General features: G+C 35.8%; 1 protein-coding gene and 1 long non-coding RNA gene across 2 annotated transcripts in view; one reads left to right on the plus strand and one right to left on the minus strand.

Annotated features, from left to right (window-relative positions):
• LOC136848999 (protein Wnt-4-like) overlaps positions 1-17485 on the minus strand; it is a 187179-nt gene that overhangs the window by 21517 nt on the left and 148177 nt on the right. Inside the window, exons 3-4 of the mRNA XM_067121826.1 lie at positions 3532-3670; positions 377-497 (exon numbers count right to left, since the gene is read on the minus strand). Of these exons, the coding sequence (XP_066977927.1) occupies positions 377-497; positions 3532-3670 (260 nt within the window). The remainder of the gene's footprint in view (positions 1-376; positions 498-3531; positions 3671-17485) is intronic.
• LOC136849001 (uncharacterized) overlaps positions 1-17485 on the plus strand; it is a 211745-nt gene that overhangs the window by 9086 nt on the left and 185174 nt on the right. The window lies entirely within an intron of this gene.

Below are 17485 nucleotides of genomic sequence, written 5' to 3' on the forward strand. Positions count from 1 at the left end.
TATATTACAATTCCAGTTAGTATATAACTAGTTAAGAATGTGGATGATAAGGGCGGAAATAAAAAAAGAATAATTTCAGTTGTGATTACTGTCATCAATGGCTTTGTAAAAAAAAAAATGGAATTGTCCACGATTACTTTCATATAGATCTGTGGTTACTAGTGAGAGGGTCTGATATATATTCTGTAAGAATTGATAACCACCGAACAGTGAAATAGATGAGGAGAATAGCCGTAGTATTTACAAGCACACACAGAGGCACAAGAGGTCATTTTTGTCATGTCAGCTACTTTGTGAATGACAGCTAGAATTTGCCCTACTGATCATTGGTGTATTTTTAATGGAAAGGTTTGGTTAATTCAATCACCATACTTACTGATGCCCAGCAGGTGTCCAAAGACATAGGGTGAGTTGGTGAAAGTCGTGCAGTTCCATCGGTGCATATGGAACTGAAACTGGCATTCGCTAATGCCCATCCGCGCCCCTTCACTTACAATCTGCAGAATAGAAGAAAAAATGTCAAGTTTTTATCTCTACTTCCCATCCGTTTCACTATTCGTTTTATTGACATTAGATTTATCTGCGTGAAAGCTCGGCGATGATCTTTGATTCTTTGGCAAGTCAAATGAGATCCCATTGTGAAACAGGTGATGTCCTTTTAGAGTGAATATTTTTCCAAAGATATTTTTTTTTTTTTTTATTATACAGACTAGAACTACATCACGTTGTAGGATAGTTAAATTGGTACTTGAGGAAATCATGTGAAGATAAACCAAAAATATCTAAGCAATCTGGGAGGCAGTTTAGGTAGAAGTGCAGTGCATTGAGTAAGCTAAGCCTTAGTTCCAGGTCATTCATGTGAGGTATATACTTCTTAGGGATCATCTGAAATTCATAGCCTTTAGGATGTTGATTGATTGATTGGTTATGAAATTTAGGTCTTGAAGACCAAGCGCCGGAACCCATCAGGATTATTCAGCGCCGTAATGAAGGTGAAATATATAAATTAATGATATGATTGATAGTGAATAGGTGAATGATGACATACAAGTCAAATTCAGTGTTAAAATACGAAAGTAAAAAATGATGAATGATATTAGATAAAACAAACAAAAAATAAATGTACATTAAACTTTTATACTTAAAATATATACTTAGTATATAAAATATGACTAAAATCTTGATTAAATATACTAAGATCATGCCTCATTAAAATGACCAGATTCTTTCAGATAACCCATAAGGCTATCTTCCTCAACGTCATCATTTAAAATTTCTAAAATAGTCTTCCCAGTTGTAGTAAGTACTTTGCCCTAAGGCGATTACATTTAGGACAGCGCACCAGCATGTGTTCAGCGGATACCTAATCACCACAGTGAGCACAAAATGGGGCATTGGCTCCCACAAAAATATATGTTTCACTTGATGCCATACAAAATAATTCATCATTCATATCTTCTGCACAAAAATATTCATCATTCATATCTTCCGCACAAAACAATTCATCATTCTTATCTTCCGCATTGCTTTTATTGAATAGCTTGCCCTTCCATGTCATCATTTATTTAATACTCTAGATAAATTTATTTTTTCTAGAATAGCTCCAAGATTATACATTTACTTTAATAGCTTATTAAATGTCAGGTGTTCTGAATAAATGTCTAGTTTTTTGGAATATCCAAATGTACAGGTGAATGAAATATATCTTAGTTTAACCAGACCACTGAGGTGATTAACAGCTCTCCTAGGGCTTTTTAGAATTTTTATCCAGTTGGTTACCTAGCAACGGGACCTACAGCTTATTGTAACCACATTGTAGCGAGAAGTGAATTTCTATCACCAGAAACAAATTCCTTTTGTTCTTCACTGGCCGGTCGGAGATTCGAACTCGCGACCAACAAAGTAGCTAAGAACGGAACCCGCTCACCCAGCGAGGAACTTTTTCTTATGGTGCCAGTGATAGTTAAGTGTACGGTTTCTTTCATAATTTTTGTGTAGCAGATATGTCAGCTTAGGTTACGTGCCTTGAGCTCTAAAGTTTTCCTTTTAAAACCGTTGTTATGTCTTGGATCCATTTATCTATATTCTTTGATTCTGAATATGTGGTATGGCCTTCGGCTCGAGGCCTCTCAAATACTTTCTTTCCATGATCTTCATTACAATGCCGGTAAAAACTCGCATTTTAATTTTGTGACTGTTGAAGCCCAGCAGGCTTTACCCTACCGCGCAGGAATTTACTCTTCATCAGTGTGGTCTTGTAATATTTTCAGTAGGTATTTTGAATTACTTTATAAAGACGGTGACAGTAGGATAACCTGGTGATTATATCGCTATGTACTGGCACTGTCATACGTAGGTCCTTTGTATTTTTTTTTTTTTTTATTAAGGTAACACTTTTTATAACGGTAATACCTATCCTCACCACTGTCAGTATCTGAAGGTATTCATCAACTAGCCTAGGCCTCTCGGTTTTTCATTACCGTTACTATCTACCACTCCAAAATAAATGTGGGCTTCCATAGTGTCAGGCTTTTTAGTTTTCTTAATATACATTTCATTGGCTTCAGTTTTTTCCTTTCATCAAACATTATTAAGCCTCTATTTTGATCTTTATTTTGGACATCTTGGGTGATTTTGGCTGTTCCATTTTAGGTCCCTTTCCATTGTGCTGAATGACTTCCTAAAATTTAAACTACTGTAATGCATTTTAAAGAGCTAATAAGGTCCTCATGGTTGTTTCCATAACCCTTACTTTTTCAAGTGTTTTATCTTTGTAGGATGACTATTTAATTGAATCAGCTGTTTGTATATATATATATATATATATATATATATATATATATATATATATATATATATATATATATGTGTGTGTGTGTGTGTGTGTGTGTGTGTGTGTGTACATATATATATATATGTATATATATACATATATATACATATACTTAATGCTAGTGTGGTAATGTACATATTTATATGGTCCCCATAGGGGGATAGTGCTGTCAGTTCACCTCGCGTGGTACACTGTAGGCATTACTTAAGGGTCTTTGCAGCGCCCCTTCGGCCACTAGCTGCAACGTCATTCATTCCTTTTGCTGTACCTCCGTTCGTAATCTCTTCCTTCCATCAGACTTTCCACCCTCCCTAACAATTGTTTCAAAGTGCAACTGCGAGGTTTTCCTCCTGTTACATCTTTCGGACCTTCATACTGTCAAATTTCGTTTCATCGCTGAATGACCTAATAGGTACCAGTGCTTGGCATTTGGTCTAAATTCTATATTCTGTTCCATTCTATATGTATATGATATTTCCTATTTTGTATGTTTTACTTTTGGACATATCTCCTGGCTATAGTTAAAATTCACCCATTTTTGTTTACTGGAAGGTGTTTCTGCTTTTTATTAAAGCAACATTTTCATGAATAATTTTTCAAGAAAGTCAGTGTAGAAAATGTCTAGAATCAGTTGGCACTAAAGGAAACCATGTGTTGGAAACTTAATAGAACAATGAGATCACACCGTAGCAACTTACCTTCAGGACATTTTGCGAAAGTGAGCACAGTTGCCTTTGTTTTGCCACCAAGTACGTGAGGTTATTGCACTTATCTCTGTAAATGTGAGGGGTCAACTCCGCGGAGCTTTGGAATTGGGCGCTGTTCAGACCTAGCAACCTGCGAAAAGGACCAGAAAACAGATTTTAGGTATTTTGACAAACGTTTTAATCCCTTTATCTTAATTATTTTTAACAATAGCCTCTGCAGAAGCTCAATTATTTCTTCATAAACAATTAGCTTTTACAGATAATTAACAGATTACAGACAACGAAATAATTTAAGATAAAAAAAAAGGTTAACGAAATAACTAGGTCTTCCATTCGGAAGTATTTTGGGGCAAAAAAAGAAGGGGTTCCAAAACTTTGTCAGAGGTCGATATCACACAGCTGTTTATGATACGGAATGAAAAATTCATATTAGTTTCTTTTGTTCATAATTTGTTTTTCCCTTTCCTACACATTTATTCCATCTTTCAGCATATGCTTTACATTTTATTAATATGTTTCCGAAAAACACCACAGAATCTAACCTCAGTGTAGTTTTGAATTTTTTTTTTCACTATATCAAAGCACATGTTAAAAAAGCTATAATTATCACACTTGTGGTAAAAAAATGGCTGCAACGATGATGATATCACAAAGATCATAATACGGAATCTTTATATCATTAACCTGAATCATGCAGATTTTTGTGATTCAATCTTTTTTTCGGAATTTATGAACCTTTTTAGCCAGGCCTATATTTCGTCCGTGCTCGGTTACAAATTTCTCAGTTTTTTTAGCCCTTGTGGAAACTTGGAAGTAACTTTCGTGTCTCAAGGAGCCCATATATAATAAAGATCATTAACCAGGTTAATATATTGTCATATGAACATATATTTAGATCTAGGCAATATTATGTTTAAACCCAATCTAATTAGTGAAGTTCTACTCAAATGTGAAGCCTTTGCTTGTCTTTCGGTACACAGTTGGGGGGTCGCACTCTACACAAACCCACACTGGTTTTACCGTTAACTAAAAGAAGGCTATTTCCGTCTCTGCTTTTGTAGTCTATTAAACAGGAAAAGGCTTGTTCACAGTTGCAAGAAGGTGAAAACTGCAGCCAAATATATTCTGACCTCCAGTGAACTTGACGAGAGATAGGTCAGTTGATCTCAATTTGAGTACGATCAGACTACAGAAGCCTTTCCTTTTCTGTTAAGTCAAGCTCTCAGGATGTAGTAGAAGCTTCAGAGCGTGGATCCCTCCTGCATTTATACAATAGGGTTGCAATGGAAGGAAAATAATGTTCAGCTTTGATCCACAGTTCTTCCAGGTGGATTTCTGTAAGGTTTGAAATTTGATGATATTCTTTTCTCTTAAAGTTGAGCATCACATCCTCGTTGATTGTAGTGTTGCCTTGTGTTGGTTAACTTCAAAAGGTGTATATAACCTTTGTAACCTGGTACTGGATGACGTGTACTTGATCTACACATTTTCCAATTGTTTGCTTTATGTAAATGTTGAATTTTTGGTAAACCTATATTCGTCTTGTTTTGATGTTGTGGAGAATAGTGTTGTAGTATACTTAACTTAGGGCCTCAGAGGTGGTTTTGGGCATCACTAGCGTCATGTTTTGTGTTTCAGTCCCGCCAAATGCGGAATGAATTTGTTCGTAACCAGAATGAAGATCTGTAGCGAGCCATTAGGTGGCGTAGTTGGTTGGGAATAAAACTGAACGTTAGCAAAACTAGGGTTTATTAGTCAACCAGTTCTAGACGATTCTTCCACGAGGCGTTTTCCTTTGAAGAAACAACACTGTACATAATAATTCATAGCGTTCGAATCTTGAGAGAATCAAGTTTCGGGGAGTTATTCATAGCATTATGATCTTGAGAGAATCAAGTTATTCATAGCGTTAGATCTTGAGAGAATCAAGTTTCGGGGAGTTATTCAGAGCATTAGAATCTTGAGAGAATCAAGTTATTCATAGCATTAGAATCTTGAGAGAATCAAGTTATTCATAGCATTAGAATCTTGAGAGAATCAAGTTATTCATAGCATTAGAATCTTGAGAGAATCAAGTTATTCATAGCATTAGAATCTTGAGAGAATCAAGTTATTCATAGTATTAGAATCTTGAGAGAATCAAGTTTCGGGGAGTTATTCATAGCATTGGAATCTTGAGAGAATCAAGTTTCCGGGAGTTATTCATAACATTAGAATCTTGAGAGAATCAAGTTATTCATAGCGTTAGGATCTTGAGAGAATCAAGTTTCGGGTAGTTATTCATAGCATTAGAATCTCGAGAGAATCAAGTTTCATGGAGTTATAGCATTACAGTCTTGAGAGAATCAAGTTATTCATAGCGTTAGAATCTTGAGAGAATCAAGTTTTGGAGAGTTTTTCATAGTATTAGAATATTGAGAGAATCAAGGTTTAGGAGTTTTTCATAGCATTAGAATTTTGAGAGAACTAAGTTTCGGGGCGTTATTCATAGCATTAGGATCATGAGAGAATCAACTGCTGAATGAAAGTGGTAAAAATGAGTTTTAGCCACATGACCCTCTCAACCAAACTTTTGTTGTTATATTGAAATATCCTGTACAAGTCTGCCTTTTGATAATATAAATCGGGTATCGTAAATTGTAGGTTTCTAATGATGAGAAACTGGAGCTACCATTTGTTTTTTATTTGTTCTGTGTTTCTCGATGAGCATTGGCCTGTTGTTAGATGCTAGGTTGATACCATGTGTCTTTTCTCCTTAATAATATAGATGTGTATATATATAATATATATATATATATATATATATATATATATATATATATATATATATATATATATATATATATATATATATATATATATATATATATATATATATATTATATATATATAATATATATATGTATATTTATATATATCTGTTTACAAATATATATATATATATATATATTATTTAAAAATTTATATATATATATATATATATATATATATATATATATATATTTATATATATATATATATATATATATATATATATATATATATATATATATATATATATATATATATATATATATATATATATATATATATAGTTCCCATTCTTCAGAGTTACGTTGTACCATCGAATTTCAGTTAACTGTTAAAATGTACTGAATTTATATTCGAGGACTAAAAAAAATTGAGTTGATTTCTTTTGAAAGTCTTTTGACTTTCAGCTGCAGTAAGCTTTAGCTCATCTTTTCCCTCGGCTTAAAGTTAAACATTCAAACATTCTGGAAGGGAAGAAAGTCCCGCATGTGATGCAGTCGGATGGAACGCACCACCTTTTGATTGTCCTGAGGAAATGTCTTGTAATATGCGTTTATAGAGACTATTTGGTCGGAACGACCGATTTCTGTCATTAATGGCGTCTTTATTAACCGTATACGCCCTCTGTGGCAAGTGATATTTTCAGTTGACTTTACGACTAAGTTATGGTGCTCCTTAGTTTAGTTTATTGAGTCTCTCTCTCTCTCTCTCTCTCTCTCTCTCTCTCTCTCTCTCTCTCTCTCTCTCTCTCTCTCTCTCGTGTGTATGCTGGTTAAGCTAAACGGCAAAACGGTTTGTGAAATTTTCTGCCGAAATGTTCCGTAATATGTCTACCCAGTCTTAAATGGTTTCGTTTATCAGCAGTTTCTCCGTGTTTTTATTTTTTTTCTTCGTTGTCTGATTGCTACAATACCAGTTCACATTATGAAATCAGTAGGTCTTAGTGGGGTAGGGCTACTTTTCTTGTTTAAGTAATACACCTTTTATGATGCGTTTTCATAATCTGAGAGAGAGAGAGAGAGAGAGAGAGAGAGAGAGAGAGAGAGAGAGAGAGAGAGAGAGAGAGAGAGAGAGAGAGGAGTATCTCTGTTTTCTAACCACAAGACTATAAAATAGGCCCTACTAGGGAACTTAATTTTCCTCTTCCAATTGTTGTCGACTTTTTACCCATTTACTATTTGAATAAAGCATTGGATATTCGGCAGAGTTATTCATTCCTAAATTGAGACACACACAGGTTGTCTCTGCCTCTGTGTCTGGCGCGCCTCCCCCCTTAACATCGTTTTATTTCTTCTACATTTCTCTATGTACTTTTGATGTCGTGCTTGAGCAACGGTATAAACCGGGAAACGACCCCATAAGGTGGCGTTTTCATCAGCATTAGAAAGCAGAAAACGATGTCGTTGAAATTCATGTGGTTCCATTTGCCATTTAAGAAGTGATCACTCAGTTTCTTCCCCATACTTCCGTAGGGGGCGATTAAGACGTTATGGACTAATGCGAAATCACAGTGGGTTGTCATTTCGCTTCTTTCAAATGGTATGGTTGTTTGGCGAGATAAAAAAAAAAAAGTCCATCTGCTCCAGTTTTATAGTAGAAACATTGGGAATAATTAGGCACAAACAACAACCTTATTAATAATGTTGGTAATAATCTTTTGTATAAAATGCATTATGTTATTGTATGTCTACTTCTGTGTACAGCTACTATCATCATACTGTAATAGTCTATAGCTATTTCCTCCCAAGGCCAGCTTCTCTCGCCATTGGCATTTAAAATGCCCAAAATAAAGATACAGTACCTGGTCCGAGCTTCAGGCAGGAACGCATCTTGCTTCAGGAGCGGAACAGTAGTTTATGGTTAATCCCACAATGAGCCAACCCTTCCCTGTTGTTCAAGGAGGGTGGTTTTGAGTTAAACTTCCCTGTACCAGTATGGCTCATGTTTCTGAAGTACGTCTCGCCCTTGTCTGATTATAAAGTTTGCAGGCTGTAGATGACTTGGTCTGGTAATTCTAACAGTGAAAGTCACTGCACGCTGACTCTCACCTCTCATACATAAGCCGTCATTATTACTGCGTGGCTACAGCGATTAATAGCGATGATAAGAATAGATTGATAGATGGCTTGAAAGAAGAATTTGAACAGAAACATCACAGTTCGTGCGAGGTAAAGATGAGTGGCATTGTGTATGGCAGGGGTTTCGACGTTGCTATTGAGCCTTCTGTGTAGGTATATGAACCGGCTCATGTTGAAGTTTTCTGCGTAGGGGCACATCCCCGACTCAGAGATGAAAGTATAAATTTGGAGGTGGATTGTGTTGTTTTTTTCTCCAGAGCCAGCCTAATTAGGGAAAGTGAAAATTGATAATATGACCGTAGCTTAAAAAAAGATCATGGAGCTGAGAGAAATAAGGGAATTATGCTTATTCCAAAGTTGTATCATGAGGACATAAGAGTAGAGTGAGTCGGAAGAGAGAGATGGATAGTAACCCAAGTGTTGAAAGCAGATGACGTACTCAGATGTAGGAATGAGGCATGAATGCGGGAAGGAATGAAAGGATTGGGCAGATGCTCCGTCTCATTCAGTACCTCATTTAGTCTACTTGCGGCCGTTTTACGGTTCTACTCTGATATTTACGAAAAATGCTGTTATAGATGTGCGTGCATATCCATATACTATGTAGTTACATTTTATGTGCATCGCCACAAACACACACACACACACACACACACAGCAAATCCGGTGCAGGGATATGGCCATATTGCTACGTTATGTTAATACCCATTGTACTTCTGTTGCTCTAAAAAGTGAATTAGCATCTGATAGCTATTCAGCAATAATGAATTAAAGATAGGAGTGGAAAAATTACCGAAACACACACACGCATTATATATATATATATATATATATATATATATATATATATATATATATATATATATATATATATATATATATATATACACACACACACACACACATCAGTATGTACAGCTATGCTCATAAGTGATGCGACATAATTGCGTAGGATTTTGTTCAAAATTCACGAACTGGCAACCTGACATGCTGCATATTAATTCATTATTTCAGTGCGAAAACACGATTATTTCATACAGTAAGGCATAATATGTTTCATAAGGGTGAAATTTGTCATATTTCAAAACTGTAAGAAAATATCACGTGTAGCTAAATTTTAGAAAAACAGTTAAGAAACATTTTCAAAACTTTCGTTCACTCATCGCCGATGCATTTGACAAAAAAAGTCACTATCAAACCCCAGTTCAAATGTTCAATAAAAAACGAAAAAATTTGTCCTAACATTAATATTGCCTCCAATGCAACCATAGAATTTGAAATAGTCCTATTTGATTGTTTTTATGCCTTAAGGTTGAAAAAATGTAAATAATTAAAAACCAAAGGAGAATGAATTTTCTGTAAATAAATGCATAGAATTCCCATTATGACTGTCGAACATTTTCACTCCAGCATCATATATGTCCGTATGTGTGGACGTATCTGGTAAGAAAAAAAAATGATTAAATGGATGCATCAGGATGTGTTGGCTTCAATAGTCTAGGTGAGAAATTTGCATACTGTAGGCTAAATGGTAAACAACAGGCCTAAATAATTATGAGTTCATTATTATGGCCACTTGTTTCTCTGGTCAATAACATCAAAAGCTTATGGTTTTCATATGTTTATTCAGTAAACAAAAGTACATCTTTTTATTTCTTACCATAAAATCTATTGGCGATGTAACGAATATAAAATTCTGTCTTTTTTTTAGAATTTGTTGGAGCTACCCTTACACCAGAATGTTTATTTCCTTCATGTACATGTTGCATTTGATAAACAATCAATTTTTTGTTTTTAATTCCTTAGACAACAGTGTTGAGGAAACATTTGCTTAGTTTACTCCTGAGGTAATTCATTATTCTTGAATCATTTAATTCATATTTGAATAAGTGTAACTCCCGTAAACGTGCCCACACCCCTGCGTCGTTGTATAGAGCATGTAGGGTAATGGGACGAATCGGAAGACTTGTTATAGCTTTATCTATTTAAACAAAAAGAACAGAAATTCATACTGATACATTATGTCATAAAAACCAAAGAAAATCATATAAAGTAGGCTTATATAAAGTAGGCTTACATTGCTTTGTCATTGGGCTATCTATATGAACAAAAAGAAAAGAAAATCATACGTATAGTCATGTCACTACCTATTGGAAAAAATGGAAAATGAAACAAATACATTGTTATTCCCTTGTCTATTAAAACTAAATGAAAGGAAATTATAAACAGATATACATTGTTATGCCATTATATATTCAAACAAAAAAGGAAACTCATGAATATACTGTAGTTATGCAGTTAGGCTACCTATTAAAAAAAGGAAAATTGTAGATACATTGTTGTGTCATCACCTTTTTAAAGACAAATATTGAAAAATCATTGATATATATCATCACTGTCAGTGTCACCCTCTCTAATATTAATATTATCGCTGTCACTTTCGTCATCTCCAATGTCAATAACAAAACTTCCAAACATATGCTCTCTAGCAACATCTTCACTCACATAATCATCTTCTAATTTCTTGACTTGGTGAAACCATTTCCTCCAGTCTTCTGTTGTAGCTTTGTCTGTCGCCAGTCTCGTAAGCTGCTCAACAGTTTTCAGAGATTGATTTGAATTAAAGTGATTTTTTCTGACATCTCCCTTTATTTGAGCTCATATAAGTTCTATGGGGTTAAACTGACAATAGATATGGTGACAGTCTGAGCACGTCATGACCATTTGCATGGGCTATCTAGTCTATCACATACCTCTGTTTTTCCGTGTGACACTTGGCAAGCTGTAGCAATTTTGTCTTTGTTGCAAATGGGTCATGGGCGATGTTATTGGAAGAGCCATTCTAATACTTCACTTTTTCTCTTGCTGTTTGTCGGCACTGTGGTGTCAGTTTTGCTGTGGTTGGAAGCATGGTTCATCATGATGAGAGATCTATCTTCTCTATTAGGCAATAGTTGTCCCTTAAACCTCTTTAAAAATCTTTCATGGACCATAGAATCATGGTAGTCCTCTTTGGCACCAGTTTTGACCTAAACAACAATAGCGCATCTTTGACAAACCCCTTCTCACTCCCCACATGCAACACAATAAATCTTGACCCCTTTCCAGTTATAAGTTTGAGTCTGAGATTTTGGACGATACAAAAAGAATCATGTTGCCTTATGTTTGAGCACAGCTGTACTGTACATTAAAAATAAGTTTGTATATTTGTGACATGCACTTTCACTCACAGTATTATGGACTACACTACCAAAGAAATCTTTTCTTGTTCCCAGTTCATTTGCTGTAATGGGTCTTAAACTAAGACATGAATCCTTCGTGGAAACCTATTTTACACATTGGTATTGATAAAATTTTAGGTACCGGTGGATTAATTCTGCTTAACAATAAAGGCGAGAACTGATCCTTTAGCTCAGTCAGGATTGAAATCACCTTATGTGAGAGATGTGCAGTTTAATTCACACATCATGACCAATCATGAAATTGCATGGCACACAGTACTCGCGATTAATCACCGTGTTGATAATAAGTAGGCACCAAATAGCGGAAATATTTCTGCAGTTGTCAGGCAAACTCGAATACTTGTAAGATATGTAGTGTTACGTAAACACAGAATGACCAAGTCACGTAATCATGATGAACAAATATACGATGGGATATTTTTTCCTCGTATTTTAGTCGGCGGTAATAAAAAATCAGTAGCAGTCTTTTGTTAAAGGAGATGATCATAGTTCCCGTAGCAACCACTCTGTAGTCTGCCCTCTGAACCGAGCATATTATTTCCTTTTTATTGCCTCGTCTTTTTTTTTTGATCTCTTAAATGCCTCTTAGTATGATATGTGACATCACATAAGTATCCTGTACAATCCAGATGTTAATTTTGTAGTGGACCAAGTCAGAAGAAATACTGTTGACTGTTGGAATAAAAGACCATGGTGCCTTGTTTCACAAAATTCCCTTGTTTACCTTCAGCGGTATTTGACGAATTTAGATAATGACGATAATTTAGAAAACTTCAAGCTCTGTAAATATGACTCCTTATGCCCTCTCCAATTGCCCGTAATTACTGGTCGCGTTCTGTTATTTGTATACTTACTGATTTTCATAATCACACATTGAGGGTTGGGACTTGTACAACTGTAGCCGGAAAATTATATAACTTGAATTATCAGTTGCAAGTAAAAAATGCTTGTTATTAACTCGATCATGAAGAGAGCCCCTCCAAGGCCACCTACTCCGTATCAACAGTAACACCACTGTCTTTCAGCTCCATGAAATGGTGTTCCAGCTTTTCAGGAAGTGTGGCTTGTATGCATTCATTTTGGTTTTTGTAAATGAACACTGGAACGTCCATTTCAGCTAGAAGTTTTAAAAATGTTCAGTTATGATTCTTAGGTATGAAAAGTGACTTATCACTTGCATGCTCAAATAATTTATTTTATTAGATATCACTTTGTCAGACTACGAATTGCACAAAGCAGAAGTACAAACACTGATCAGCTAAATAAACCAAGTATCAGATGACCATGTATCCATGTGACAGTCGATGCAGAAATGTTAAGAAATCGAATCAGATGAGTGAAGAATTTTGTTAGAATTAAAATTCACTACGTTTAGAGATAATTTACGCTTAGAGAACCTTGCACGCAGGAGAACTGATGTTTTGCAGCAACCTTTATTGTTAACATTATTGAGGAAAAAAGCAATATGTTCTTTGAATGAATGTTCGCGTGGTTTTAAGAATGGGCATTGTATTCATAGCATAGTAACATATCCTAACGTGATTTATTTTACGAAATTCAGTTAAGTGTCCATCCACTCAGACCGAAAGTATTGCCTGGCATAGCGTTTTGGGATCTCTCACATTACCATATTTATTCATAAATACTAGTGCGCTCAGAACAGCAGTTTGAGAAACTAAAGCACTTATGAAGTGAGCACTTTATTTTCTAAAACTCACTTCATGAGCAGATAATCTCGTGTGTCGGATGACGATCCAAGTGCTTTACACATTATGCAGCGCAAGCTTTAACATTACTTGAATGATTTTTCAGTATTTCCAAATGGCCATCATTTGAAAATTGATTTGGGTTAAGCGCTCCAGATTATCTTGCTGTTGCGGTGATGTAAAGACTGCTTTTAGAATGTGGCAATCATAGATCTCTTGTTATTCTCATTTCTTGGTAATTCTAGCCAAACTGTTGAACCAAAGTATCCACATTCTCTCTCTCTCTCTCTCTCTCTCTCTCTCTCTCTCTCTCTCTCTCTCTCTCTCTCTCTCTCTCCCAAGGATCAAAACTCAACTGGATTTGTGAGTTGATCCAGAATTGGACATCTGCAGTGAAACTGTTGTAGATCATTAGTTTGACTAGGCCACTTGAGAGACTACCAGGAAAGGTATCTGGGAGCATAACATTGCGCCAACAATTCGAATGGGAACAAAGGGAAATTGATTGTTCTTGACGTACCATATTCTGTCTGGAGACAGATCTGCCATTTAACGGTTTTTATTAGAGCATGTCCCTTTGTTCGTTTTGGACGGTAAAATTATCATTGTTTCACGAGCAGGAGCCTAGTTATGCCATACAGTTTCTTCACTCTGCTGCTTTAGTGTTGAAAGTATGAGTGATTGCACTGGGTTTCTTTTAACAATTTAAGACAGATATCAGTTGATAATGTATCACTATTTCCACATGCTTTTATTTAACTTTACCTCTGCGTCTTTCTGTCGGCCTGTCTGTCTGGATCAAATATTGTAACTCAATTTTCGACCTATTCCCTTCGTCCGATGGACTTGAAATTTTTGCATGTTACTCATTCCCAGTGACAGTACAGCCTTACATGATCAGTAGGTCAGCAGTGACCTCTAGTGACCCTACAGTAACCTCTCTCCAGTATCCCAGGATTAGTATGAAAATCTTCGGGTTTTTCATACCGTCTTTGACTTGGTAGAATACGTCAATAACTCGACAGATTTTTCCAACCTTTGGCTCGACAGGATATCACGTTTTATTTTTTTTTTAGTCATTACAGTCATAAATCGGTTACAATTTCTGTCAAGACTAAAAAGTATAAAATAAAAACTAAAACACTCTTTTATTAAAATGTACTAAAATTTACAACATTTTTTTAAACACCAGGTTTTTTTTACAATTACGTAATCATGTCTATAAAAGCTGGGGTTAAACATAGAAAGAAATGTACAAGAAATAAAGAATCTTTCTTTTCTTGTAGCATTTCCTTCTGGCGCCCACGCTTTTATTTTTGTAGACATGGTTAATTGTAAGAAAATCTTGGTGTATCTCAAAAAATTTTGTAATTTTTAGCGTAGTTGAAATGGGGAACACAAGAGTTGCAGTTGCCCCACAACAGATGCAAATCTAAATTTTTTTTTCCATAATGAAAGTATATGTTCAGTCATAGTTTAACATTTTTTCTGATTCTCTCACGAACCCAACTGTACAATATAATTCTGATTTCGGTATAATGTCTTCCATACACTGTGGCAATTTCCGGTCACAGTAGATTGAGTACCACGTTCCTTTTTTCCGCAAGTCTCTCTCTCTCTCTCTCTCTCTCTCTCTCTTCTCTCTCTCTCTCTCTCTCTCTCTCTCTCTCTCTCTCTCTCTCTGTCAGTCTGTCAACCTAAGATAATGAAGGAGAATCAGTATATAACGACTGAAAATTCAAGAGAAAATAACGAAGTTTGTGTTCAAACTCTTTCGAAATACTCTCTGTACTCACCCGGATGTGACACCCTTACCATCCCCATTCCCTTTGTTCCGTCTCTCTCTCTCTCTCTCTCTCTCTCTCTCTCTCTCTCTCTCTCTCTCTCTCTCTCTCTCTCTCTCAACAACCTCTTTTGCGGGACCCCATCTGGGATACGAATTTCCCCCACTTGTGTTTCTGTTGGTCAGAGTGAGAGTCACAGGGACAATTATTATTATTATTTCCAGGATTTACCATTTCAAAGTTAGGGGACAGGATCGCGCTGAGTGGTTGACTGTTTCCTCCCCTTGTGTTGGTCAGGTTGATGTATATAGTCAAGGATATATATATATATATATATATATATATATATATATATATATATATATATATATATATATATATATATATATATATATATATATATATATATATAAAGTTGTTTCTTTAGCGTCGCCCTCCGTTTGGGAAAACTGCTTAATGTGGAAACGTAGATTTTTGTGCCCAAAACTTGTTTACTTTAAGTGGAAAGTGTCTCCAATGTAACACAAGACGATATTCATTGCCACGTTCGTTCATCCATTAACTTTTGTATCAGGAATGATCACCATTGACTTGAAAATTACTCAACATCTGTTGCTACATCACCAAGTCGTGGACCTCCCAAACGCACACGCACGCACGCACACCTGCACACTTATTCTGCCTGATTATCTGAGCCTGTTTTGAATGATTTTGACTTTTTAATTTGTATTCTTTACTTAGAAGATAATTAAGTGGAGATTATGCTTTCTCTAATTATAGTTAAGTGTTTACTGCGTAATTAAAGATATTTTATTTTCCTTTTTCTATGGTTTTTAAAATATTTGTAAATGCTAAGTGAACTACTTAAACAGATTTTTTGTTTGTAGTTCTGTTTTGGAAAGGGGAACTAGAGATGCCTTGTTTTCAGGAGGAAATGACCTAGGATATAGATGACCACAAGTGTTTGCTCGTCTCAAGTTGATGTGAATATATTCTTCAGATCTGTGTGATTCTTTTTATTGTCTTACTTTTGTGAATGCTTAAGCCTGTAATGTGAGGTTTTGGCAATCTACATAAGCGTAAACGAAAGGTGCAGCTATATCAAAGATATAGCTGCACCTTTCGTTTTTTTTGGCAATCTACATAAGCGTAAACGAAAGGTGCAGCTATATCTTTGATATAGCTGCGCCTTTCGTTTTTTTGGCAATCTACATAAGCGTAAACGAAAGGTGCAGCTATATCTTTGATATAGCTGCACCTTTGGTTTTTTTGGCAATCTACATAAGCGTAAACGAAAGGTGCAGCTATATCTTTGATATAGCTGCACCTTTGGTTTTTTTGGCAATCTACAAAGCGTAAACGAAAGGGGCAGGTATATCTTTGATATAAACACCATTTTAAAATATTGCAGATATTTAAATCATAAGATATGCGCAGTAAAGTTTCACAGAGAACTGATTAAAATGCTAATCGGTTCTCGTTTCATAAAACACGTAAATGATGTGAAATGCAGTCTTATTTTTTTTTTTTATCTTTGTGCTCCTGAAAATATTCAGTGTACATGAAAAAAGTCAGTTGCTTTGATAGACTTAAGAGACTGAACTCTATGAAAACCTTTCAAGTCATGAGTGTTGTAAACTTCTGAATGAAATACGGTTAAGAAGGGCACAGTTCACCTTCAGGCCAAAGGTAGCTTCTACGAAACTATCCTTTGCAAGCCATCGCAAAACCGGAAGGAATGCTATTATCTATTTGCAAAACTGACTTGACATCAGACTTAGAGGCATCCGTATCTCATATGGACAGTAGTCAGGGAGTGCAAACCAAGGAACAATAGACCTCATTTTCGCCCTGCATTGAGAGGAGATAACCGCAGCCTTGTCACTGTGGTGACCAAGGCTTAGAGTCGTTAACGAGAAGTTGCTCTGGCTTGCGAATAGGAGACAAAAAGCCGGGCTTCTCCACAAAGAGTTCAGAGAGGCCAAACCCATTTTCTACGGCTTGCGAGACCACATTCAGTGCTGACCGCTCAAAGGACAGCTTATCAAATAAAGTTGATGATTTCATTGGTGTTCGTGGACAAAACCACTTCTTTAATTGACTTAAGCTCTCATACGAGTTGCTTTAGACCTTTGCGTATGCCCTCCTTAATTTAAAGCAACGTCTGGTCGTCGTATGTTACTTGGTAAGGTGCTAAGGAATGGAGATTGAGGCTCCATTCCGTGGCCTCCTTGCTTTACACCGAATGGTTAATCAAGCTGCTATCACTGCTTCACACACACACGCACACACACACGGCTGCAGTCTTATGCTGCAAAAGCTAG

This window comes from Macrobrachium rosenbergii, chromosome 20, assembly GCF_040412425.1.
Source record: "Macrobrachium rosenbergii isolate ZJJX-2024 chromosome 20, ASM4041242v1, whole genome shotgun sequence".
NCBI lineage: Eukaryota > Metazoa > Arthropoda > Malacostraca > Decapoda > Palaemonidae > Macrobrachium > Macrobrachium rosenbergii.